Source organism: Podarcis pityusensis, assembly GCF_964106645.2.
Source record: "Podarcis pityusensis genome assembly, chromosome: 11".
In the NCBI taxonomy this organism is placed as follows: domain Eukaryota; kingdom Metazoa; phylum Chordata; class Lepidosauria; order Squamata; family Lacertidae; genus Podarcis; species Podarcis pityusensis.
In genome coordinates this window covers 36,809,925-36,837,751 of record NC_138036.1, presented here as the reverse complement: position 1 = coordinate 36,837,751, position 27,827 = coordinate 36,809,925, and the positions used below count along the sequence as shown (strand labels likewise).

The following is a 27,827-nucleotide window of genomic DNA, read 5'->3' as shown; positions in this document are numbered from 1 at the left end:
AAATCTTCATTTTTGGATTATTTTCTTTATTTGAAGATGAAAACCTTGGATGCTTTTCTACCATTTCTGATTCATTTCTGATGGGGGCGTACTTATAAAGAAGTACCATCTGGTAGAAATCATATTAGAAATGCCTTGGTGTAGGAGAAAGATTTATCCTTTGCAATAAAAATACAAGTACATTCATGCAGTATTAATCTGTGGCCAACCTTTCTGCGGCAATTCTTTATAATGAAAAGATGCAGAAAAAAATTATTGTAAATCATAGCACAATAACAAATATGCCTTCCAACAGGATACAACTTTCCAAACTATCATGGCAAAGAATCGCTTTTGGTTGAACAGGATTTGTAAACAGGTTTAGCTGTGTATGTGTGTATGGGTTGTTTTAATTAATAAAAAAATACCACATAACACAATGACAGTCAATCAGCCTCTTTGTGTCCCCCCTCCCAAGTGATTGAACTACTCTCCCCAAGGACCTCTGTAAAGTCACCTGATCATTTAGGCTTTTTGTTGTTGTTGTTCTTTAGGATTTTTTTTAAAAATTCAGGGGGAAGGTAACTGTGTTTGGCTACACAAGAAAAAACACATTTACCGGTATATTCCATCTTTCTTTCACCATGGAACTTAAGCCAGAATACACAAGCAGTATTGGATCCAGGACTGAGCAGACTCAGATCTGCTTAGTCTGAGCAAGGTGGCAGCACCTTAAAAAACATGTTTCCTGTTTGATGAAGAGGGCTCTAGTTTACAAATATCTATGCCTCAATACACTTGTCAGCTGTTAATGTGCCACAAATTGTGGGTCTGCATCTTAGTTAGTTCATTTGTTCCTATTCTCCAAGGGAAGAATGGAGAAGACCTTTTGCTGGTCTCATTTCCCCTTTCTACCAAGTTGGGCCCCTTCATGGATCACTGCCTTGCCGTGGCGAAGGGGCTTGAATAACTCAGAGAAGCTATGAAGTATGCCGTGCAGGGCACCCAGGATGGACAGATCATGACTATGCAAAAGCCTTTGACTGTGTCGACCACAGCAAACTATGGCAAGTCCTTAAAGAAATGGGAGTGCCTGATCACCTCATCTGTCTCCTGAGAAATCTCTATGTGGGACAAGAAGCTACAGTTAGAACTGGATATGGAACAACTGATTGGTTCAAAATTGGGAAAGGAGTACGACAAGGCTGTATATTGTCTCCCTGCTTATTTAACTTATATGCAGAATTCATCATGCGAAAGACTGGGCTTGATGAATCCCTAGCCGGAATTAAGATTGCCGGAAGAAATATCAACAACCTCAGATATGCAGATGACACAACATTGATGGCAGAAAGTGAGGAGGAATTAAAGAACCTTTTAATGAGGGTGAAAGAGGAGAGCACAAAATATGGTTTGAAGCTCAACATCAAAAAAACGAAGATCATGGCCACTAGTCCCATCATCTCCTGGCAAATAGAAGGGGAAGAAATGGAGGCAGTGAGAGATTTTACTTTCTTGGGCTCCATGATCACTGCAGATGGTGACAGTAGCCATGAAATTAAAAGACATCTGCTTCTTGGGAGAAAGGCAATGACAAACCTAGACAGCATCTTAAAAAGCAGAGACATCATCTTGCCAACAAAGGTCCGTATAGTTAAAGCTATGGTTTTCCCAGTAGTGATGTATGGAAGTGAGAGCTGGACCATAAAGAAAGCTGATCGCTGAAGAATTGATGCTTTTGTATTATGGTGCTGGAGGAGACTCTTGAGAGTCCCATGGACTGCAAGAAGGTCAAACCTATATATTCTTAAGGAAATCAGCCCTGAATGCTCACTGGAAGGACAGATCATGAAGCTGAGTTTCCAATACTTTGGAAAACTCCCTGGAAAAGACCCTGATGTTGGGAAAGATGGAGAGCACAAGGAGAAGGGGACGACAGAGGACGAGATGGTTGGATAGTGTTCTCGAAGCTACTAACATGAATTTGACCAAACTGCGGGAGGCAGTGCAAGACAGGAGTGCCTGGCGTGCTCTGGTCCATGGGGTCACGGGGAGTCGACTAAACAACAAACCAAGTTGGGGCAAAAGCTGTGAAAATACCACAGGAGCACTGTAGGAAGTATGGAAATCAGGAGCAATAGTTTCTGGCTGTTTAATCTGCATCTGTGAGTTGCACAGTTGTCAGCTATTTAACTGCCCACTATAGCTATGCCTATAACAGCAGCTTGATGTGCAGACATCAGCTGATAAGTGTTGATGCTGTGAAAAGCTTAAGAATTTCTGTACATCAAACTGCTGCAGGGGCACAAGACAATTTTAGCTTTGATAAGGTTATGAAGAATATGCAGTCTGTTCTTGGTGGCGTCCGTGGCAAGACTTCTGGGCTTTTCTAATACTGCAGGATTTGTTTGTGCTTTCCTTGCAACAGGTTTTCTAGCACATTCAAGCTAGATGTGAACCCCTTTGGGAAAGCAACAGTGAATTTATGCGGCGGCTGCAGAGGGGAGCGTGGAACCGATCTTTTTCGTTGAGTGAGAATTGAACGCCGGTATTTAGCTGCGAAAGGCGTGTGCTTTCGGGAGACGTCTGTGGAAAATGTGACAATAAAGAGACACTGACTCCGCTCAAGACGACTGCAACCGTTGAATTGGAGGGGAAGGCGAGATGGGCTGAGGAGTGGGCAGAGCACACAGGCGCGATGGCTGCAGCCTGGTGCGCCCACCCACGGTGAGTGACAGGTGACAGCCAGAGCCCCTATATATGCTGCCGAGGGCACCCGTGCACAATCCTCGCTGCCATGGAGGACACGTTCAACCCGGACAGCCTTGCCGTCAGACCCAACTTATCCGGCATCGCGATTCCCGGGTGGAACTTGAACGTTTCGTCCCCCGGGGCTACTCTGGGGCAGCCTAGCGCGCGGACCCTGTCGGCGGGCGCGATCCTGCTGCTGGCGCTGGTGGGCAACGGCTTGCTCCTGCACAGGCTGCGCTGCGGAGGGTGCTGCTGCGGGGCCTGCTTCGGACGGCGGCGCAAGATGGATTTCCTGCTGGCGCACTTGGCCCTCGCCGACCTCTACGGGTGCGGGCTGGTGCTGCTCTCCCAGCTTCCGCCGGCCGACGTGGAGCCGGGGCAAGCGGCGTGGCCTGCAGGGGACGCCACTTGCCGCCTCCTGTGGCTCCTGCAAGGCTCCGGGCTGCTGGCGCCCTCGCACATGCTCGTCCTGATCGCGATCGAGCGACACCACATGGTGAGGGGCCCCGCGCACCCGCCGCTCTCTTTCCTGCCCGCCCGGGGCGCTTTGGCTGCGCTGGGCTGGCTGCTGGCGCTGCTGCTCGCCTTGCCGCAAGCCTTCGTCTATCGGCTGGCGCCTCCCGAGGCCGGGGGCCGTTGCCTCAGCATCTTCGCGCAGCGGCCCCGCTGGCACGGCCAGACCTACGCCGTGTACTGGGCTGTCGCGGGCTTCGTGGCGCCCGCCTGCCTCCTGGGCGGGACCTGCGGCCGCATCCTCAGTGCGCTCGGCGGCGCACCCGGCGCCAAGGACGACTACGACGACGCCGAGCCGTCGCGGGGGGCAGCGGGCAGCGCCCGCCACTACGGCGCGGAGCTTCCGGGCGCCTCCGCCGCTCCTCGCCCGCCTCCGCCGCTCTTGCTGCGGCTGCTGCCCGTCGCCAAGTGCGCGCTGCCCTCGCCGCCTGCGCCGCGGAGCCTGCCCCGCGCGCGGGCCCGGGCGCTGCAGCTGACGCTGGCGCTGGCCATGCTGTTCGCGCTCTGCGGCTTCCCGCGCTTTCTCCTGGAGCTCGCCTTGGCCTTCGCCTCCTCCGAGGGCGCCGACGAAGCGCGGGCGGCCCTGGGGAGCATCATGGCGGCCACCAACAGCGCCCTCAACCCCTACGTGTGCCTCTTGTTCCACAGCCACGGCCCGTGGGCGCGGCGCCTCCAGCGCAGGCTGTGCCGCTGCCCCGAGGGGCAGCCCCGACGGCGGGCTCGCCACCGGCATCGCCCGCCGCCGCCGCAAGCGGCTGTTGAGCGCCCTGGACGCTGGCTGTGCCCTTGCCAGACCAAGCCGCCCACCGTCTCCACGGTCGTCCACCTCGAGGAGGGTGAGAAGCCGCTCTCCGCCGCTTGCGAAAGCGGCTTCTAAACAGTTTCTTGTGGGATTGCAGGCACCGAACGTTTTTGCAGTATCCCCAGGACATTGTCAACAAGTATTTTTGACTCATTTAACCCGGATATTCCTGGGGAAATCAGACGTTTAACACCTACACACCCCACGACCTCTGTTACCGCAATCCCTTGGGAATGTCTCAGCAGCCGATTTGCCATATCTGGCCTGGGAAGTACCCAAGGAGGAAGACAAAAAGGCAAAAGAGAAATGACAAATTATTATAACGCCCACCTCAAGCACACTAGGTGCTCTTTTCCTGTGGGCTGCTCACTTGCTCAAATCTGGGAGACTCCCATCTTAACACCGGAAGTCTGAGGGCTACTGCTTACTTCAGTGTGGAAAACGCACTCTGCACTTGCACAAGAACCTTAATAAATACTTCACACTTCACAGCGCTGGCCCATTACTGAAATTTGGCTGTGAATCTGGAGCCCTTGTGACCCTTGCTTAGTTTAATCGATTATGAAGCCATGACCCTCTTCCAAATCAAGGAAACCCAGAAGGGCCAGGAGATTCCACTTGACCATTTCAGATCTAGCTGCTATTTTAAGCCCTTGCTGGGAATGTAGGGACTTGTTTCCAAGTAAATTGGCCTAGCTTGGACATGGTAACAGTCAAATGTTTTAAACTTCCTGAAGTTTTGTTCAATTCATTGCACTCCATAACTTATGATAGGACTTGCACAATGTGGTTTTAGCACAACCATTTTGTTAGGTTTGTCAACAACGGGGTTCTGCATAATCTGCTTTCACTCATCACAGCAATTTTCAGGTGTGTTATTTTCAAATTCCATTGCCACAGATTTTGTCCCTTTTCAAGAGAAAGGGGCAAAAATAAGGACTGCTTTTGCTATGCAAACTGACCGTATATACTGCCTTTCTTAATTTTGTCATCTTCCACACAATCAGTGCAAGTGAACTTAATATTAGAGATTTTGAATATGAAACATACGATAATTGTCTCTGTTCAGTACGATTGGTCTAATTAGCATATAAGCTGTAATGAAAGCTGCCAGTGACCTGTGGGCAGAGGTTGAGAAAAATCAGCAGGTACAAAATGTAACTTGCAAAACTGAAAGGCTTTTAAGAATGCTTTATGCAAATGTAGTTCCTTTCTAAGTGGGCATTAGTGGCAAGTATGCAAAAATATGTGGTCTTGTAACAGGTGTGAATAAATGTCATATATAAGTACCCCTGACTGATAATCTACAATTGCAGTAGTTTCTAAAGGAGTATAATTACTTTCACCTTTGATAGTTAATATTCTGTTCTCTTTTCTCACATAATAGTAGAGTTCATTCCAGCAGGTGGTTGTTGTTTTTTTGTTGTTTTTTTGCACAATTTGCTCTAGAAAATAGCGCAAGGAGTTGATAATATGTCTATGTTCTGGGTACTCCACTCCTTTTTCACATAAAAAGTCTGTTTCTCAGTAAAAAGGTTGAAGCTTTTGTACAGTTGGTCCCTTGCACACTATATAAAATGATATTTGGGTGTGCATGGGTTCAATTAAGGAAATTAGCATTTATAAACAAATAATGAACCCAACAATTCCAGGACAAGCAAGGATGTATGCACAGGATACATGTAAGCAAATTGTAATAGAACAGAGGGAGTGAAATAAAATGAAATGCAACAAGTGCTTGTCTGAACACAGCCCAAGCTGTTTATTAATGCTGAAATGAATTCCAGCATCCTGTCCTATTTCTCCCTTCAGAGGCAGCATTGCTTAAAGCAGTAGTAGCTCAGTGTCCCACTAGCTTTCATTTGGGAAAAAACACAAAGATGTTGTGTAGCTCGTGTAACAAAACATTAAAAAGTAGGATCACACAAAAAAGGGCACTTCATCATTAACCCATGACAGAAGTTCTGTTGTTCAGGATTTCCAAGCCATCTGCAACAGGAGCTGGGAATGTTGGCCTCAAATGCAAGCATTTTCTGAGAGTAATGGGGGTATATTTCTGCAGAAGGAAAAGGCAAAACTAGTTTTTCCTTTTCCTTCAGAGTCCCCCCCCCAACTCTGCAATTCTAGGATTCCTGCTGAAACCATTTAATGCAGGGAGAGGAGTTTGGGGCTGTTGTTTTGAATTTCATAAGGCAATCTCAAATGGGTAGCATACTGGCAGCCTGTACGGTTCTTACAGCAAGGGTGTTACATGCTGATGCTAGGCTGCTCCATTCACGAGACTGGCCACTGTATTCTGCTCCAGCTGCATCTTCCAGATCAACCTCAGCCTCCACATGTAGGTCTTGGAGGCTATTGAGCACAGGTTCATAGCATGGGGCCACTCATGTTCAGCATTTGAGGGAAATATGATGAGATTTGCCTACACAAATACCACCTTTCTTCGTTTTAAACTTCACCTCTCAGTTCCAATACATGGAGGTTTGGCAGGGGCAGGGAGAGATTAAGACAACTAGTTTTTCCCACTGCAATAGAGAGCAGATCCAAATTATTCTGAGTTTCTTCTTATTCTTTGCCCTTGCATTTGCTTGAAGGAAAGGGGACTAGCTCTGTGTGTGTTTGTGTGTGTGTGTAATCGAAAGGACAACGGTTGCTAGGGAGATCTAACATATTTGAGTAGCAAAAATCTGCATGCAAATGTATTGGATATTTAGACCAAATGAAACAACATATGCTGCTCACACTTAAACTGCAAACGCAAGCCGTGTTGGTATACCCAGACAAGTATCTGGAGTGTGTTGCATGAAGGTTAAACAGTACTTAAAAGGCTTATGCAACATAGTAAAAGAAAACAGCGGTTTTTAATAGCTGCAAGTCCTTAGAAGAATAAGAAGGAAGTGTAGATGAATCTAGCATTACCCCACACAATGTTAACCACCACCATACTACTAACTTCATGGGGGGGGGGTGTTGTTAAAAAACCCCACTTGTAAATTGCTACACAAACCATTAACCCAAAGGAATTCAGGACTGTATCACACAATCATTAGTCACAAATGGCATCAGTATGGTGGGGACCTAAAATTGCATGTATCTCTTTTGTGTTCAGTAGTAACTGAGGGCATTGCCAGACTTCTCTGTTTTGTGGGAGGAATTGAAATGCATACCAGAACTTCAGGTTTCTACATTCAAGGTGGGTTAAAGGGTTATGTTGCTCTTGTACAACAAATCCACTTTTTTAAAAACTCAAGGCTCTTTGTGGTTTTGAAAGTGACAGAAAAATGCACCGAAAAGTGGAGGGTGAACAAATGATTCCATGTAAACATAACCACAAGCAAAATGGAGGATGAATGCTCAATAAGACTAGGTATAATCTAACCTTCCTATAAGCTTTGTGCAAACAAATCGGGATGAATGCAAATGGATCACCTGGAGGGAGGCTGAACAGATGTGCTTGCCCTTGTTCAGCCCTAAACTGTTAATACTGCACTTTGAAATGTTGTGTTCTGACCAAGAAAAAAAAATCCAGTTAGAACACAAACTCACTCACAAAATGAATACTTTAACTAGTGCAAGAATACGGAAGCTTACAAAGTATCCTGTGGATGCTGTTGGACTCCAATTCCCATCATCCCTGACTATGAACCATATTGGTTGGGGCTGATGGGATGTGGTGTTCAATAACATGGAAGCTCAAAGGTTAGCCACCCCAGTTAGGGCACTGCAAATACTATACTTGCTATTCCAAGTATAGTAATACAAATGCGTATAGTGCTTTCAGAATGTTTCACATGCATCTAATAGTTATCCTTACAACACTGTATGGTAAGCCACCGATTATTCCCTGTATTGCAGGCAACAGTGGAGAAAGAGTGGCTTGCCTAAGGCACCTAGTGAGGTCATGGCAGTGACAAGATTGAAACCTGAGAATTCCTAATTCACAGTGAAGTCCTAGTCACTACAGTATATACTTTCCCATCTGAAAAAGTATAGTCTTGGGGCTAGTGCAGATGTAATAAGCAGCTTTTGTTTCTGTTTTCAGTTGACTGCTTTTTATTGCTTTGTCCAAACCTAAAACTCAGATTAATCTTAACAAAGGTTTAGGGAAACAAGCAAATTGTCCTGCTCCAACTATGTCAGGGCTTAGTTCTTAGGCAGAGGCTGGGGTAGCCCTGTCTGCTCCTGCAACTAGGTGAAAAGCAGACTGAAGTCAAGGTGTAGTCCATGCCAAAGCACAATAAAAGCAGTCCATCAACAAGCCTAGCTCTAAAGGCAGGATCTAAGTAGAAGCCAGCAACAGAGGCCATCTGTCAAAAGGCATGGCAGAATAGACAAGGTGGTTCAAAAGAGTTGCTAGATTTCAATATGTGCTGTTCCAGCAGCTTCTATAGTCTGGTCTCCCACACTTCACCCAAGACTCCTTACTATGAGTAGCTCTATAATTTTGGCCTATCAGACATGTACTGTTTTGGTAGGTAGATGCCCAAACATGGGACTTTCTGGGCTCTATGCTCTCCGGGGCTGGGAGATGGTTCCGTCTCCCCCTCTGAAAGGGGGATGAGTTGGGAACCCACCTCAAGAGTCCTTCTAGAGCAACCTCTGGACACAGGCATGGTGAGATTTCCCCTGGATGTTAAGGGCTTCTTATCAGTGCTAGAGATGGTGGAGGGGTGGTGGTTTCCATTTATCCCCTAGGGTATCCTTTGCTCAGGGGCTTTGCTGGCAGAATACTTTTCCAAATCTTGGCAGGGCCCAGTGTGACATCACAATCACAAAATGCAGCTTGAAGTTGGTTGGTTTCTCTGAACCATAGTTGAGACTCAGCATGGTTTGCTGAGGTTTGAACATAATGGTAAACTCTGGTTAAAAATGGAAGGAAAAGATTTTGATATCCCCTTTGTGGCTGTGCCAGAGGAGAAGGGGGATGGGAAGTGCAGACAAGGCTCACGCTAACAACCATAATTTAACATTATGTCCCAATAAGGCCATTATATCAACTTCCATGTTAATCACAGGTCACTTAGCAGGGATTCTTAACCAGAATTGAAATCAGGTTCTGAAGCTGGCTAGCAAATCCTGTTTAACAGGCAACTGGGGCTAGCTAGCATTTGTAGCTTAGCAGAGTGGATTTGTGTCGGGAAACGGGAAAGACTGGAGGATAGCATCTGACCCCACGTCCCATTTCAGTATCTGTTGCAGTAGGAGGTAACTGCTTATTGCACCCACACTGCCTTTTTATATTCAGGAGCAGATTGTCCATTCTCACTTTCTGCAGACATTTCACACAATTGTCTTCTCTTTAATCCATCTATCAATTGCATCCTCGTACTTCTTTGGGTCCTTCTTCCAGTTCTGGTGCCACCTGAGGTTAGCTAAGGTATCAGAATAGTTTTGTCCTAAACTTTGTTTCCAGTTGATAAACTCCTGTTTGTTGTACTGTTCAACAGAGGCAGAGACTTTGGGATAATCAATGATGGAGTAGAGTTTTTTGTTCAAATACTGTGTGATCTCTGGAAACTTGGTTGCTACGTTTGTTAGTTCATCTGGATCGGCAGAGAGATCTGCAACAAAGAACGATTAAGACAAATTAATGAGCCTGAACTTGAAAAAAGCAGTAGCGCAGAACTGGAGCATTTGTTTGGCATGCAGAAGGTCTCCCAATTTCATTCCCAGTATTCATTTTATTATTATTATTTTGCTTTTATATCTCAGCTTTCCTCAAAGGAGCTCAAGGTGGTGTACATGGCTCTCCCATCTCCATATTATCCTTACAACAAAGCTGTGAGCTCCTTTCCCTCCCCTCAAAACTCTCACCATTCAGCTTTATTGGATAGTCCCAAGTTCTAGTTTTATGAGAGGTTCTAGTTTTATGAAAAACATCCTCCACTTTCTCAACACCATGCATGCTTTTATATACCTCTCTCATGTGCCACTTTAGTCACCTTTAACAAAAAAAACCCCAAAACCCTCAAATGTCATTACTCCTCATAGGTGAGTTGCTCCCTTGATGATTTTGGTAATGTACCCAGGTCTAGACTACAGCATGCCACCTTTTTGGACCTTAACCTCTTTGGGTGCCTAGTCATCTGACCACATTGTCCAATTTGAGAGGATGGAACCGTAGTGCAGTGGTCAAATTCAAACCCAGGTTTATGGGTTTAAGCAGACTGGGCTATGCACAGTTGAGACATTAAAGAGACAACTGTCCTACCTGTCTCAGACTTTGGCCAGTGATTCTAGTGTCTTCAGACTGCACTTTTGTTGTTTCCAACAGTGCAGCACATTGAGTACAGAACTGCGTTTTGATTTAACTGTCATATTTTGTTTGTACAAACTTGCATGGTTGCAAAGGAGGGTGCTGATCCTTATGAAGAATGGGATGCTAATTACTATCACTACTACTTTACTACACTGCTTCTCTGCTCTTCTGGTGAACCACACAAGACATGATGCAGCAACAATTAATCATATGTCTGGTAGTTTGTGTTGCTTCAAGACAGGAGCTATATAGTTCTGCTAATGCAACATTGATTTGCGCCTCCCTATGATACTCGTGCAGACCAGAACAGAGGATCAGACTGTACATTAATCAAGTAGCAAACGTACCAAACAGCTGAGGAGATACTGAACGACCATCTGAGTATGCTATGTATTTCCATCTGTCAGTTCTCAGCATGTAGGTCGAAGAATTCACATTGCAGCCATGGAATTCACTCAGAATCCAAGTAGGATGTTGCTTTCTAGTTGGGACTTTATCTTCTGCCTGTTTCAGTACCAGGGGCATCAGTGAATATCCACTGAGATTTTTTGGTATGGGTATTCCAGCAACGTCTGAAATTGAAATTGTGACTTAAGTCAATTTGTTTTTAAAATTTGGTATTTACATTATTTAAAAAGAATTAAACATAATTAAAAGAAAAGGCAGAAATATATAAAACCAACAAGGAAATAAATTATATACTATGTCAACCATTGCAACTTGTCCTTTGCCCCTTATAGTGATATTTCTGATCCTCTTATCTTTGCATTTAGATTAAGTCCAAGATGCCTCTTACATTTTCTTACTGCAAAATTAATACTAGCTACCTAGGGAAATTATTTCCACAAAACTTCCGTTCTGTTCTAACCATTAGCAGTTTATTTGTTACTTTTAAGCAACTCATATGCGGTGCAAAAGAGACAGATAGAGAGATTTTTAAGTCACTGAAATTAAACCTAACATCTTTCTGAACTAAGGGTGGCATCTAATTGCAGTGTCCTGTTTGCACAAGTAAGACTTACCCTTCCTTCTCCCTGAAGCCCGTCCCCCCCCATCTGCCGAATTTAAACAACCTTTAAGATGGAAGTACAACACCATAGGTTGCATCCAGTGCTGTCACTGCACAAAGGGAACAGGCATCCACTTGCGCAATAGAACTTCCTGTCCCTTTCCATCCCTGCATATCCTCAAAAACATGCTTCAGAGGGCTGAGGAACCCTCTGGAGTGATTTTTTTGGGGGGGAGGGTGTCCATGGTGTACTACAAAGAGAAATACAGGATGGCAAAATCTGCTGCAGGAATAAAAGTCTGTTTGTGCCATGTTAGATACAACACCACACTTTTAAGGGAAATTGTTAAGATGTGACACATACATGTACAGAAACAAACTGTAAAATCAAATGGTAAGGCACACAGACAGAGACTATATTCCTATCTACTACAGATAAGGTCAGAGCTTACTTCATCAGTCGGAGTGTCTGAGAAAATAACATTAATCATTTGTTTGTTACTCACCTAAATAAATTAATCATTTTTGAATATATATATTTTTTTATATTCTGAATACAGGAAGGAAGAACCAGGAGAGAACATATGGAGAATGAGAGCACAGGAAGGACGGTGATTTAAAAATACAAACTTCAAGAAGAGAGAGAGGGGAAATTAAGACAGTTGGAACAAGAAGGTAGGGGCTGAGATCTGATTGAGAGACTGTGTGACTCATTGATTAGTAATGTTAAACTAAAGTCTCTAGTTAGAATATTGGGTTTGAACTAAAAGTACTAACTATTTTCCAGCAGTGTAGAAATCCCCAACTTCTTGGCGACCTTTCAGTGATTCCTTCATAAGAGCTCACCTATTCAGAAGGCTTTGCCCTCACTCTGAATTGACCTAATTTTCCCTCCGTAATACTGTCATGTCAAATACAGTTAACTATGAAGCATGGCCATCTTATCATGTTCATAGAGTGATTTCCAATTGGTTAGGATCGCCCATGTGACTGTGCCGAGGAAGCACCATCCTCACACTCATTAATTTTATGCTGCACATTGGGTTACTATCCAAGCATTAACCAGACCTGCTTTGCATCAGAAAGGTTATTGTACCATGTGCCTTCAGACAATGCCAGGGTAAGTGAATTACCGTATTTTTCGCCCTATAGGACGCACCTTTTCCCCTCCAAAAATGAAGGGGAAATGTGTGTGCGTCCTATGGGGCGAATGCAGGCTTTTGCTGAAGCCTGGAGAGCGAGAGGCGTCGGTGCGCACTGACCCCTCTCGCTCTCCAGGCTTCAGGAAGCTATCCGCAAGCCTTGGGAGCCCGGCGGGAGTGCCCACCGGGCTCCCAAGGCTTGCGGGCAGCAGCCTGCAGCCCGAAGCACGGGGCGTGCTCCGGAGCACGCCCCGTGCTTCGGGCAGATGTCCGCAAGCCTTGCGCGCCCGGGGGGAGGTCCCGCCAGGCGCGCAAGGCTTGGGGCGGCAGCCTGCAGCCCGAAGTACGGGGCGCGCTGCGGAGCACGCCTTGTGCTTCGGGTATATGTCCGCAAGCCTTGCGCGCCCGGTGGGATTTTCTCTCAGTAAAATCAAATTGGCTATGCAATATTACAAGATCATCCTATTTACTAAATGACCCCTAGACAACTGAATACATTTTTGTTCCAACAAACTTTCCCAGTTGGATAAATTGTTCTTTACTGTGGGTGTCTACTTTGCTAGGGTTTCAGTACTGTTTTTAATGTACCATATTTGCTGTTTTGGTGTTTTTAAGTGTTGTTAATATCCTTATGTGTAAATGGTTGTTCAGAAGGTAATGAATAAATCAAAGATGATGATGATAATAGGTGGGATAACTCATGTCACTGATCCAGGTAGCAATGATCCCAGTTTCACATTGATTTCTTGTCCTCAGCGATGTCACATAGCTAAATCTAACAAGTTTCTTAGTGTCTTGACAACATTCAGGTCACTATGTGGCCTATGATTAAACTAGGATTGCCTGTGTGATTAAGTCAAGGAAGAAGAAGCAGCAGTACTCAGAAATTTGGTGGGAAGGAAATCAAGCTGCAGCAGACAGAACAACCAACGGCAACAAACATGACTGTAAAAAGGCAAATATTCCCACAATTAAAAGGGTTTCTTTTCTCCAGGAAATATTTCTCATCCTTCCCGCAAATGGGACACTTTTGACGCAGAAACGAAAATAAGGCAGAATACATTTTTTTCCACGTTCCAGGTGTTTATAATTTCAGAAGGATTTTGAGAGCCTCATTCAGGGTTTTTTTTTTTGTTTTTTTTAAAAATCATTTCCCCCATTATTAAAACATTCAGTAATACAGTGGTGCCTCGCAAGACGAAATTAATTCGTTCCACGAGTTTTGTCATCTTGCGATTTTTTTCGTCTTGCGAAGCACGGTGTCGGGAAAGTTTTGGAAAAGCTTCAAAAATCACCAAAGTCTTTAAAAACCTCAAAAAAGGCTACCACACCGCGTTCTATGAGTTGCTCCTCGAAGTCAAGTCGCAACTGTATTAACGGTGTTAAGAAAAAGGAAACAAACTTGCAAGACGTTTCCGTCTTGCGAAGCAAGCCCATAGGGAAAATCGTCTTGCGAAGCAGCTCAAAAAACAAAAAACCCTTTCGTCTAGCGAGTTTTTTGTCTTGCGAGGCATTCGTCTTGCGAGGTACCACTGTATCTCATTTTGGAAATGACTGGAGATCTGCTGAAACCTTCACGCCCACCTGCCTAAATATATAACCCGTTACATGTCCTTTGAGCACACAATTTATTTATTTTTAAGTGTGGTTTTTACATCTGTGCAGAGCAGTGCAAGTATCATTCTGGCGATGTGTGCATGAAACAAGAGTGGCCTTGGTGCACATGTGGACAAAAATACACTATTCATATACACTAACGTTAAATCAAAGGAGGTGAAACTGACTGGGGCATCTCCAAATTTTGGCTTTATTGATCAGTGTCAGATCCTTTAAATGTCCCTTCTTTGCAAGCTGAGCAGTAAATCAAAACATGGCGTAGGCATGTTGGGGAAGTTATCTGACAGTAGTGACACCATGGTTGCTAGTCAGCCATGCTTTAAAACCAGGGGTGGCTAACCTGTGCTCTTCCAGACATTCTTGGACTCCAACTCCCACCGGCCTCAACCAGCATGACCAAAGGTAAGGGATGATGGGAGCTGTAGTCCAGCAACTGCTAGACAGTCCCAGGTGAGCCGCCTGTGCTTTTAAGCCATCTCCTGAAATCATATGTTAGCAAAGGGGATGGTTTAATTTATTTTTTTTATCCCTGCTGGTCATGTGAAGTGAGCTTGCTATTCCAACAGAAATATTGCTTACCGAGCATGGTAGGGTAGATATCCACAAGGGACACCACATTGGGGATGAATTGCAGCTTAATATTCGGTCCCATTATAAGGAGAGGAACATGTGAGCTTGCTTCGTACATGCTCATTTTGTAAAACTGCTTGTGTTCCATGGCAAGTTCTCCATGATCTGCTGTGAATATGACAAGAGTCCTTCTGAGTAGTCCTGTGTCATTTAGAGCAGAAATTATCTCACCTGCAACAAAATATAAGGGAGGGTTAATACGCAAACATCAAAATATTCATTAAACATTGACGTGCATAAAAATAGTTTTTAGATGTCACAAGGAGGTAGCTCTTCTGCCAGTGCAATGAAAGCACTAGATCACGTTGCCTGTGTTCTCATTTATACAGAAGCCGTTGCTGTTTCAAGGATTCCAAAGAAAAGTCCTCTGGGGGGATGGAGAGAAGCTGATTATGGGAGATGATTAGGGGCAGTTTATTTTCTCCTTGAGAACTCTGAATAAGTTCCTTCCACAGCTAAATATCAGCATGCACAACTGTGGCTTCCATACTTCCAGAAATCTCCATCCGAAATGCTGCATTTTGCTAATCTGTTGCTAAAGACCCACAGTTATCCACTTTTAGAAGCTCACATTTATGTCTGCCATACAGATCTCAAAGTATGCTTTAATAGTCTGAAACTTGCAAGAGTTTTTAAAACTGCACTGAAAGATGAGTCTGAATCCCATTTAAGGTGGTGCACAAGCTCAGATGCAAGATTTAGGCCACAATCCTATGCATACTTACATGGGCGTAGCTGGGGGGGCAGGGAGGGGCAGCTACCCCCCCCATAAATAAAAATCAATAAAATACATAGCAAACTGAGGTTCTGCCCTCCCTCCCAACAAAAGGCCTGCCCCTCTTAACAAAAGGTCTGCCCCCACAACAAAAAATCCTGGCTACCCCCATACATACTTATTTGGATGTAAGCTCCACTGAACACAATGGGACTTGCTTCTGAGTAAGTGTACCTAGGATTTGAGTTGTCAATATCTGGGTTCGTTGTAGTTCTCTTGAATTCACCCAGTGTTTATTATCATATATGAAACTGTCAAATTTCTCCTGAATTTCTACATACACTAAGGGTTTTCAAAGAAGTTACAACTACTGGCATGGATTGTAATAACTGATCAGTAAGCCCAAAACATGGAGATTTTCCACACTGCTCATAGATCATCAAAGAGACAGCAAGGCACCAAAATTCTACCCAAATAAAACACTTGACGTAAGCTCCTTCTCGCTTCTGTTCTCCATCTCTCTCATTACACTTAGGCTTTTAGGAATTAAAGCTGAAATTCTCACAATGCCAAATTCTGCAGCAGATGGGAACAGCATTCCAGATGTGAAGCCAACATATAAAAAGAAGATTCATAATAATTGAGAGGATTCCTCACTCTACCGCACTTCAGTTTCAGTAGATGTTCCTTGACCATTTTTCTGCTCTTCTGGCAAAAACAATATAAAAATGCTACAGTGTCAGAATTGATGTGCCTGAATATCCTTTCATTTCCAACCTCTTCCCCCAAGACAGGCATCTCAGAATATTATTTCCATAAAGTACATGTCTTACATGTATTAAGCCACAGAGAACAAATACACCAGATTAATTACATTCCCTCCCCAATGACACTCCTGTCAGAATTGTACTGCAGGCATGACAACACTCAACACTCCCTTTGCAGCACTTTCTGCCACAGATGTTTGGTAAAGGTACAGGTACCCCTGACCATTAAGGTCCAGTCATGGACAACTCTGGGATTGCGGTGCTCATCTCACTCTATAGGCCGAGGGAGCCGGCGTTTGTCCACAGACAGCTTCCAGGTCATGTGGCCAACATGACTAAGCCGCTTCTGGCGAAGCAGAGCAGCGCACGGAAACACTGTTTACCTTCCCCGCTGGAGTGGTACCTATTTATCTACTTGCACTTTGACGTGCTTTCGAACTGCTAGGTGGACAGAAGTTGGGACCGAACAACGGGAGCTTACCCCATTGTGGGGATTCAAACCGCCAACCTTCTGATCAGCAATCCCTAGGCTCTGTGGTTTAGACCACAGTGCCACCCGTGTCCCTCAGATGTTTGGTACAGACATCTAAAACCAGGTTAATGTCATTTGTGTGGTCGTGGCTGAGACCAGGTCTCAGGAAGATGTACATGGGCAGAACCACATGAATGATGCCTTATGTGATACATGCAAAGGCCCACCTCCTTTCCTCAAAGGAGTTGCAGAGTCATGCAGCTCAGATGTATCGGATGATATCTGGCCTGAATCAAGAGTAGACCCATTGAAATAAAGTTGGTCAAGTCCATTTATTTCAGTGGGTCTACTAAGTTTGACTTAGTTGAATATCCTCACAGTACAGAGCTACATTTGTAAACATAATTACTTGGCTCACATAATACATTATTTGCATTAAGATTGCTGTGTACACTCCTGAGATTGTGTCCCGGCCTCTTGCATTTTGCCACCTGAGGCAAAACAAGGAAGTGGCTACCCTTCTGTGCAGCTGTACCTTCCTCCGGGAAGATCTTGTGAGAGTTCTGTGAAATCTTGCTGGAAGAAGATGCAGCTGCCACTGCAGCTGCGCAACCGCAGCAGTGGTGGCAGGGGTGGGGCGCAGGATTCTGTTGCCAGAGGCAGCTGCTTCAGCCTACCTCATGGGTGGACTGGTTCTAGTCCTGGCCTCTGCAACTGAAATGACGTTACCATAGTCCTTAATACATGAACTAAGACATATTGTTTTCTTCATGGATCAGATTCTAACCTTGTAGGCAGAGTATGATAGAAGTTTTATTAAATAATAGATTAAAGAAACCCCAACAGAAAACATCTAGTTGTTACTTTCTGGAAAAAAATCTTTTTACGCGAAGCTTAGCTATGAAAAATATATAGGCTGCAGTTCTAAGACTTTGAATAATGCATAATTAGGACTGTAGTCTCTACATGGCTAGAATCAGGGAAGAAAACGATCTTTGCAGTAATAGTATTGAGAAATACATTATGATATTAGTAAGAGAATCAGGATATCACTTACCAAGCATTGCATCCGTTTCTGCACACATGGCATAATAATGTGCTTGGATATCTCTGATTTCTTTCTCCGTAAATTTCTCTGTGCAGTTCTTTGTATAAGAGGAATAGTAATCTACTGGGTGCATCTCTGAAAATGGAAGCCATTTTGGAATCTTGATGGCTTCGTATCTCACCTAGTAACAAAGTAAAAATGTTTTATTTTGTCAAAAGGTAACTATCATCACCGTCCAATTTGCCAGCAGCCCAAGGTAGACATACTGACTGAACATGAGGACTCCATGTTTTATAAATGAGGGGAGAAGAAGAGGGGAGGGCCCCATTGCGCAAGCAGAAGTCCTTGTGATGATGTGGCTTCTTAGGCGAATCCTGCCCAATGCATTATTGACAGAGCAGGACCAAAGTGCATAGTGCTTTACAGAGAACAAGAGCACAGGATCCTGCCCTGAGGGGAGTGCAATCTGTAATATGACCCAGAGGAAGAGGAGGGAAATGGAGACAGGGATAAACAGGTATGTTCAGTTGCACATGCTCAGAGAATGCCATGAGAACTAGGGACTTGTGCCAAAAAGCTTTGCAGAGAAAGTGCACTTTGAGGAAGGTGTCCAGGGTGGTGGTATTCAATGAAGGGTAACACAAAGTACACTTATTGAAATCAGTGGGCCTAACTTAGTCTTGTTCACTAACTACAATGGATGGACTCGGGGTAAAACTTAGTTGAATACCACCCCCAATCTGCTTCTCAATAGGTTAGAACATTGGTGTAAGGAGAGAGTCCCTGACCCACTGCTGTTCTTATCAGAGATCTGTGCAGCAAAATGTAGCATGTGTTTAGAGGCAATACTCCAGGCATTACCACTACACTTTTTTCCTGCCTGTGCAATTCATTCAGAATGCATAGGTAAAGAGTTGGATCTGCTACAGCCCGCTTCCATAAGGTCCAGTTAGATTTTTAGGAGATAATCACAGCCTTCCACGGCAATGACATCTTTTGCAGCCAGCAGCTTCTTCCGGTTCCACTATCCCCTCCCTAACTATACTAACGCTTACACAAATCATCTACAAGAAAGACTTTTCCTAAAAAATTGAACATGTGGTCTTCCTTGCTCACCGCAGTGCCTGCGTCTAGGAACAAAGCCACACGTCTTAAAGATGGCTCCAGCTGATACCTTACAGACCATCTGCTTAGCAACATAGCGTACTGTGAGACCATCAAGTTGATGCACTGCTTTGAGTTGATTCAGCAAATGAGAGAGCTTGATCAGCTCTATAGCGCTAAGCTCCATTCCAACCTAGAAAGGCCATTGCTGCAACCCCAAGAACCACAGAATTAATTCTATGTGCCCGGCAGGACACATACACATACGCATATGCATACGCATACACATAAACATAATGGCAACCCAATATTCAAGGCAAAAGTCAAAGTGTGACATACTGCATAGAAAACCATGGCTCACAGAAAAGAACTCCTTTGTTTAGCAATCAAATCATTGCAATATATTAACTTGATAGCAATCCTCTGGAAGTGAACACCCAATTATTATTTTTGTAGAACGTGTATTCAAGTTCATGTTCATATTTAGCTTCAATGTTAGTTGAAGCCGCTGATTCAACTACAGTGGTACCTCGGTTGTCAAACGTAATCTGTTCCGGAAGACCGTTCGACTTCTGAAACGTTCGACAACCGAGGCGCAATGGGCACTCGGCCAATTCCATTGAGAAAATTGAGAAATGCACCTCGGAAGCTGTTCGACTTCTGAGGCGCGTTTGAAAATGGAAGAATTCGCTTTCAGGTTTTTGGCATTCAAAAACCAAAATGTTCGGCTTCCGAGACGCTTGAAAACCGAGGTACCACTGTACTGCTACTGGGCAAATGTGTTCAAGTTAATTGTCATCAATGGAGACAATGTCACAGCTAGAGAAATGAACAGTGCTTATTGGTTGCTGTGAGGCAACAGCACAGGAGGTCTACCCTATTGCACTGCTTGGAAGCACGTGATTGGCTACTGTGAGAATCAGGATGCTGTAATTAGATGCATGTTTGGTTTGATCCAGCCGGGTTCTTGACTTCTTAGATGTTCACAGCTGTCCCCTCAGAAAACTCTGGAGCGAACAAAAGACTATTTTTGTCTGGCTCCAGTTTTTCCATGGAATACACATTATGGTATACTCCAGAACATACTACCCATACTTCTCATTAGGCATTCCAACACACAATTATGGGGTGGATCCTAGCAGAAGGCACACAACCAGGGCTTTTTTCAGCCAGAACTCACTGGAACAGAGTTCGCACACCTCTCAGATGGGCACCATTGCCATTATAAGAGAACCAGGGAGGCATTCATGGTGAGTTCCGGCACCTCTTTTTCTAGAAAAATAACACTGCACATAACTTTCCTCCCATTGGGCCTCTCCTGTGTCAACAGTCAAAAGCCTTCTCTACAGCTCATGCTGGCCATGAGGTTGTCCCTGCCACACAGAGGGATGAAAGGTGACCTGAGAAGAGTGAAGAAATTGGTTGCACTTGGTTCCCAAGCTAAGAACAACTTCATGTTCTCCCTAGTATAAGGATATTCAGGGACTAGAGCTAAGACAAAAATTCTAGCACAGAACCTAGAAAATGGAATACAAGGTGTACACTTTCTGAGCTTATTGTACTTCACTAGCTCAATACAGATCCCTTGGAGTGGATGACAACAGGAAAAAAGGAGTAATCAAGAAATCATTCAAACAGCTGAAATTCTAAGACATTGCAATGATGGAGACTAAAATTGAGCACTATTCTCATTATATATATAAAAAGTAAACCATGTGCTGAAGATGCTTTTGTGAAGAAATGGTTGTTTCCTTTAAAACATTCTGCTGAATTACAGGGTTACACTGCCATTTAAGCAGTGGGAGCCATGGCAACCAGTCTGGAGAGTTTTGTGTGACCATTGTAAAAACAGAACCTGGAAACAACTCAAATGGAATACAAATAAACAGGAAGAGCTGACTCCCCCTCACAGAAAGAAACCACGTATGCCATCTTGAACTCATTGGAGGAAATGTGGGATAGAAATGTAATACACAAATAAAATAAATAATATCTTTACATCATAAGCTTAAACTGGTTTTATTAGTCATTCTCAGGGCTTTTTCCCCCAGTCAGAACTCGTGTGGGACTCACTTCTCAGGTGGGCGCCATTGCCATTCTAAGAGAACAAGGGAGGCGTTCATGGTGAGTTCCGGCACCATTTTTTTCTAGAAAAATAGCATGGGTCTTTCCATTTATCCAGGGAACCACGAGCACAGCGGTTTTTAACAGGAAGGATGTAGGACTTGATATTCTGAAAAGAGAATTCTCAGCACTATCACCCTACTATAATTCCTGGGGGGCCAAGGAGATTACAGTTTAGTATAAAAATGTAAGTACATATCTGCTGTACTTGGTCACAGACAATCTGGCAACATAATACAGTCGTACCTTGGTTCCCGAATTTAATCCATTCTGGGAGTCCGTTCGACTCCCGAAATGGTTCAAAAACTAAGGCACAGCTTCCAATTGGCTGCAGGAGCTTCCCGCACTCAATCGGAAGCTGCATTGGGTGTTCGGCTTCCAAAAAAGTTTGCAAACCAGAACACTCACTTCCGGGTTTGCGACGTTCGGGAGCCAATTTGTTCGACAACTAAGGCGTTCAACTACCAGGGTACCACTGTACTGTGGTTAATCTTTCATTTCAGATTTGAGTCACACAGCATTAGGAACATAGGAAGCTGCCCTATACCGAGTCAAGCCATTGGTCTATCTTGCTCAGTATTGTCTATACTGATTGGTAGAGGTTCTCTGGGGTTTCAGGCAGGAACCTCTCCCAGTCCTACCAGGAGGTGCTGGGGACTTGACCCTCTGCCACTGAGCTATGGTCCTTCTGTGGGTTGAGGAATAAAATGCTCTAGAAATACAATTCTTTTTAAAAAACTTATATCAAGCTATACGCTAATATTTGCATACCCTCTGTAGCCAATAAGGAGACGTCCGAAATGTAGATGCCCCATAATTTTCTCCGGAGGAAGGTGAAGGATATGGATGAGGCAAATTTAGCCCCAAGTAAAGAACGAAGGGTTGTGTCAAGTTGGTGGCTTTGTTTCTTAGCCAAGCTGCAGCATCATCGGTGGCCTTCCAATCTTTTTGCATGACTCTCACATAAGTCTTGTTACCTACGAGTTCTGCCACAGGCCTGCCTTCTTGCTGAAGCAAAAAATCAACGCTTCTGGTCCAGGCCTCCACACGGTTACTGAAAATCAGAACAGTATTCAGTATATACTTTATTTCCATGTAGATACAATCACAGGCATAGGGACATGGGTGGCGCTGTGGGTTAAACCACAGAGCCTAGGGCTTGCCGATCAAAAGGTCAGCGGTTCGAATCCCTGCGACGGGATGAGTGACGGGGTGAGCTTCTGTTGCTCTGTCCCTGCTCCTGCCAACCTAGCAGTTCGAAATCACGAAGTGCAAGTAGATAAATAGGTACCGCTCCGGTGGGAAGGTAAACGGCTGCTCTGGTTCCCCAGAAGCGGCTTAGTCATGGTGGCCACATGACCCAGAAGCTGTACACCGGCTCCCTCGGCCAATAAAGCGAGATGAGCACTGCAACCCCAGAGTCGTCCGTGACTGGACCTAATGGTCAGGGATCCCTTTACCTTTACCTTTACCTTTATAATCACAGGCAAATTATCATTATGTTCACATTTCTGATATGCCTGCCATTTGTATTCAGTGGTTTATAACATTAAATTGTAACTGGGTTTATAAAAAGATATTTATATCAGTTTGCCTTTGCAAATGATGTTCAAACATGGCCCAGCAGTGAGCCTTGTACCTGGGCACTTCTCTCTCTTCCTCTGCCTTTGCACAGTTGTAGGGACAAGCTGGGAAGTTAAATTTTGCTTGTTGTGACATTTAAAAATGGAGAAACCGTGGCTAGGCTTAAGTAAACCAGGATTAGTGAAAAGAAGTCAACTCAAGTCATAGTGAAAACAAGACAGGCTTGACAACTAACTAGTTTAGATTAAACATGGTTTAGGGTTTGGCTGTAACAACAAACCATGGTTAATCTAAAATGGAAAGGGACATTTCTGATCTCTTCCAAGCGATGCTGGAGAAAGCCTCCCTCTTCTCCCCTTGCAGCCCTCTGCATTTTCAACTCTCTGCAGCATGCACAAAGGAAAAGGGAGAATGTCTTTATATGAAACTTGAGCTTCAGTATACAGGGCTAGACGTGTTAGAAGTGGAATGACACATCCAATTATTTTCTCCTTATGCAGCATAAAGAAACTATGACCCTCAGAAAGGTTGCCTACAAGTGGCTGCATTGTGAAGAAAAAGACTAGGCAGTAATATTTGTTCAAGAGCAAATGACTGTAGCTCTCCCAAGGTACTTAGTTCTTACAATAAACCCTTCTGAGACGTTTGCTGCCTTTATAATGGATTTTGTAGCTCCCTGACAATAAGGACTTCTTTGAGCAATGATGAGGATTTTAGTTACAAAACTAAAATGTTTCGAGAAAGTGCTTTTTAAAAAAATCATCTGAAAAAGTGCTACCAGTTTCATATACTTAATGGAACAAAAATTTGACAGGGGAACACATTTTACAGACGAGTGAACTGTCAGAACTTGAGGTTACTACAGAGAACACATCCATTTATGAGTAGGTTTACAGATCATACAAAACAAAAAGTACTGTTTCAACTTAAGTCTTAGGGCCTCAAAAGGGGTGTTGTCAGGATAAATGAAGTAAATATTGAAAAGCACTTTGTACATAGAAATGATAAAATAACAATTCAGTTTTAGCCAGAAGGCTTTCAATTAGCAGTAATCACACCTCTGATTAACCAGTTTTAACCAGAGATAGGGTTTTCCCAATTGCTTACCTTAGAGAGTGATGCCCTGAAGTATAATCCAGTTTTCCATATTTCTGAGCATAGTAGCCATGTTTTTCCATGAGGTCCATCCACGTTGTGTGATTTGGATCTAAACCCTTGAAATTATTCCAAGATTCTGTTATGTGAGTGAAGAGGCCACTCCACATAGCTAAAACAAAAACAAGAAACCCACCCATAACAGAATTGGTTGATGAATCATATAAAACATATAAGATCTGACTAAAACAAGGTATGCACAGCTTTCCTCTTGCATGTTTATTAGACACCTTTGGGCACCAGGCGAAAACGTTCCTCTTTAACCAGGTCTTGGGCTGACTGACATCAGATGCCCTTTTGAATGTGTTGTGGAAGGGGGAGATTATTGGGTTGTCTTTGTTCTTATTTTTATTAAATGTTTTGTATTTCTTTTATATTGTAATGTTATGTTGTGAGATCTATGGGTACATAGCGGTATACAAAATAATAAATGTTTATGACTTCCACTGCTACTAAAAGGCATCCTATAAGACAGGCAATGGCAACCGGTAGCCTTCCAAATATTGTTGAAATACGATTCCCATCAGCCCCAGCCAATAGGACCAATGGTGAGGGATGATGGGAGCGGTAGTCCAGCAACTTCTGGAGGGCCCCAGGTTCCCTACCCATGCCATAAAGCAAGAAGTTGTGGCTTCAAGAACCCATAGAGACTTTGCTACTATATTTTTCTAACCCAACGTTACAATGGCTCCAGGAGGCCAGAACTCATTCAGCAGCATGAGGAATCTTCACAACCCCTCTGCCCTCTCCAATCACCAGAAAAATATTTTTATTATTAGTTCTACCTTGCCTTTTAAAGCAAGTTACTTACAATAAAAATATTAAAAGCAACACAATTCTCCCCAGGCTTTGATTACTTTGTATTCAGCAAGGAAAGAAACTTGAGAACCGTTACTGCCACTATTTTCCGAACTATGAGTTGGAGTCAAAACTCCTAACTTCAGTCACACTATTGACAGGCTAATTCTCAGAAGCCATAATACAGTAAGAGGTGTGAAGAAATGGAAGCAGGTTTCTGCTAATGGATAAGCTCTCAGCTCTGACAATCCATGGAAGGGAGAGGGGAGGGGAGCCAGTGCTGGACTCAGTCTAGGTATCCTAACCATCTATTGAGGGTGGTCCATTCTGATCATCAGTGTGAAGAAAAAAAGAGAAGCACCAGTAAATGTTGCAGTCCATTTAACCAATCCTCAGTTAAGTGTTTGTTTAGAAGGGCTTTCCATTTCGTCTTCCCACTTCTAGGAAATGCCCAAGGCACCTAATACTCAAAATATGTGATTAACAAAATAAAAGTAAAGAGAAAAAAGTAGAACAGACAGAGCAGCAAATAAAAATATCCATAAAAACAGAAAACAGCCAACTAATCAGATGGAATGCCAGTCAAAATAAGAAGACAAGCCAGTGAAGCCCACTGAGTGGCTTTGTGCAAGTCACTGTCATACCCAGCCTAGTTTCTCCACTTATAAAAGGTGTATGACAACAGGCTTAGTCCTAACTCACATGATGAATCTTCTAACGTTGACCTTCAGCCTCTCTGCACTTGGTAAATACAGACAACAACCCACTCCTAATGTCCCACAAGCATATTATTTATTTCCTTTTTAAAACATGCAAGTGATACTATGTTTATCTTGAAGGCCTGGCTCACAGACACTAAAAGGAACCAGAAGTTTCAAGGTTGCCCAGGGAAAATCTTTTAAAGTTTAGCTATCATAAAGTAGTATTTAAATAGGTTCTACTCGTGTACTTCTTGCTTGAGTATGATCTTACCTGCACGGGAAGGACAACATATTGGAGAATTGGTATAAGCATTAAGAAAGAGACTGCCATGTTCTCTCATGAGATTCACAAAAGGCAAGTCTACTGTTTCATTTTTGGGGTGAAATGTCAGCCTTCCATCCTGCATGCAGAGGGGGAAAAACATTTTGAGAATTACTCTGGAAATTAATCAATGCAACATTAGAAATCACATTAATCACATTAATCAATGCAATATTACAAATCATACTGTAAAAAAAAATCACACTCTACCAAAACACCCATTTCAGTGGTTCTGGATGCAATATAAGTTTTCTAGGAACATGTCTTCACTGACAGGACACCAGCATGGTTTGAAATATATATTCCTACAAATATACATATTGACAATTGAAACATTTCAGTGAGAGGTACAATTAAACAAGAACTGAACTACGGTATGTGATTTTCTTACTGTGATTTCAGTGAGACTTTGTGACCGGTTCCAAGTTTTTCCAGGAATGAACAACAGCATGAGAGCAGTGAGCTCAGAAGACTTTGTGTCATGTTGGTTAAGAGCAATTTTGGAGCTGGCCATTTGCAATAACGCAGGCAAAGAAGACAGTGTGATGTATGGGCCGGACAGATGAAGTATGACAACGTGGGCAACCTTTCCACATCTCCCGCTTCCAATTTAAATCAGAAGAAGAAAGAACTCATTGCCAATGACCCATTTGCAAAGTAAATCCCTGTTCTGGAGCACCATTAGTGCTTCTGTACCTTTTATTTTTTCACTATTGAGGAAAACTTGCAAGCTGCTTCATGTTCACTCCCACATATTCACTTATGCTAGAGGTGTTATAACCCCTAGCGTACATAAAGCACTACTTTATGTAATTTATGTAACATATAATGCTCTCCTTTTTTCAGTATAATGCTAAATTGTTTTGTATAATGCTAAATTTCCCCCTCCTCTCCTATCACAGGCAGCACAGTCCGAATGCCATAATCTTGCAAAAAGTTACATCTAAAGTGCTAAAAGTTAACCTTCACTGTGTTGACTGAATTTCTTCCCAAAATAGGCGTGTATAGGACTGCAACCCAAGTGTGACACAAGAACATGCTCTCCAATTATTAAGTGAAAGCTTAGCAACAAATGTCACTCTCAACGCAAGCTCTTTTCGCATGGGGTTCTCTAGCATGTAAATGGCACCTCCAAGCGGAAAAAACAGCAGCTAGGCTCAAGCAGCAGGGAGATCAGGTCCACAGCAGCTGAGCCTGAAAGAGTAGATACAGTGGTACCTCTGGTTACATACGCTTCAGGTTACAGACTCTGCTAACCCAGAAATAGTGCTTCAGGTTAAGAACTTTGCTTCAGGATGAGAACAGAAATCATGCTCCGGCGGCGCGGCAGCAGCGGGAGGCCCCATTAGCTAAAGTGGTGTTTCAGGTTAAGAACAGTTGCAGGTTAAGAACGGACCTCCGGATTGAATTAAGTACTTAACCCGAAGTACCACTGTATTTTTATTTACACCATCCCGCCTCACATTCCTTCGCAAGCAGAAGCGTGACTGGAAAGAAGTTGCTCTGGATAGTTTTGCTTTTGTTTTGAAAAAGTCAAATACTTACTAAGGAATCGCACATCACCATCACAATGTTAGGCTTCCCGCAGCTGCTGCAAGTGTAATCCTCGTTGAGCAGGGGCCTCGCCTTCACTGCTCCCCCAAAAGCGAAGAGGACCAAGGCAACGAGGTGACTTGCAGAGGTTACATAATTTCTACCTTTCCCACCCATTTCGGCCAGATCAGGAGCTCAGCGGAGCCTCCATGCAGAGATCCCTTCTCTGCCCCACTCTTCTCATCACCCTGCCAGACGATCGTGACGCGTCTCTTGAGTAACCGGGGTGGTGCATCTCGTGCCGCACCCGCTGACCCGTCCGGGAACAAAAGCTCACGAAGGGAAGGAGGGCAAGCGACACCGTTCACAAACACAGCCGCCGTGCCGCGTAATGCATGTCGGTAAAGAAAGCGGGAGGAAATAATGTCAAAGGCCGTTGCAAAGTGCCAGGAGAGAAATAAAGACGCACCCCCCTTTTTTAACATACTTTCTTTAGGGAGGGCGGAAATAAACGTCGGGTGGAGAACTACAACTCCCATAATGCAACGCCACCGGGAAGGGTTCTCTGTTGTCCGAGGACGCACATAGAGTTGCTTAGAGTTACCGTTCCAGTGTTAACTGGTGGGATCGCTTGGTGGCATTTTTTCCCTCCTCCTCCTTCGAAGTAAAATTAGACAGCCGCCCGTTCTAAACGAAGGGTAAACCCGGGATTTCTAAGCAGGTGTAATTGGATCATAGCTGTCAACGTTTCCCATTTTTTAAAGGGAAATTCCCTTATTCCGAATAGGATTCCTCGTAAGAA

The 27,827-nt window shown here is 43.9% G+C and overlaps 2 protein-coding genes across 9 annotated transcripts; one reads left to right on the top strand and one right to left on the bottom strand.

Annotated features, from left to right (window-relative positions):
* Positions 1-1,931: 1,931 nt before the first annotated feature.
* GPR150 (G protein-coupled receptor 150) lies at positions 1,932-23,594 on the top strand. 7 transcript variants are annotated; one of them, XR_013977184.1, is made up of 4 exons: positions 1,932-4,079; positions 11,874-11,988; positions 20,860-20,932; positions 23,017-23,594. XR_013977184.1 is itself a non-coding variant. In XM_080972902.1 (2 exons), the coding sequence occupies exons 1-2, from the start codon at positions 2,777-2,779 to the stop codon at positions 11,906-11,908; spliced, it is 1,338 nt and encodes a 445-aa protein (XP_080829028.1). In that variant the 5' UTR covers positions 1,932-2,776; the 3' UTR covers positions 11,909-12,665. The 7 variants fall into 7 exon arrangements, 1 of the variants encoding a protein (XP_080829028.1); XR_013977185.1 differs by lacking the exon at positions 23,017-23,594 and having other exon boundaries at positions 20,860-21,692; XR_013977186.1 differs by lacking the exons at positions 20,860-20,932; positions 23,017-23,594 and adding an exon at positions 15,953-16,549.
* Positions 6,888-27,523, bottom strand: ARSK (arylsulfatase family member K). Of its 2 annotated transcripts, XM_080972792.1 has the most exons (8): positions 27,038-27,523; positions 25,442-25,571; positions 23,624-23,783; positions 21,704-21,986; positions 17,714-17,885; positions 14,652-14,873; positions 10,652-10,876; positions 6,888-9,606 (listed from the first exon to the last, which is right to left on the bottom strand). In XM_080972792.1, exons 1-8 carry the CDS (start codon positions 27,200-27,202, stop codon positions 9,326-9,328), a joined length of 1,638 nt encoding a protein of 545 aa, XP_080828918.1. In that variant the 5' UTR covers positions 27,203-27,523; the 3' UTR covers positions 6,888-9,325. The 2 variants fall into 2 exon arrangements, with proteins under 2 accessions (XP_080828918.1, XP_080828919.1); XM_080972793.1 differs by lacking the exon at positions 25,442-25,571 and having other exon boundaries at positions 27,038-27,135.
* Positions 27,524-27,827: the final 304 nt, after the last annotated feature.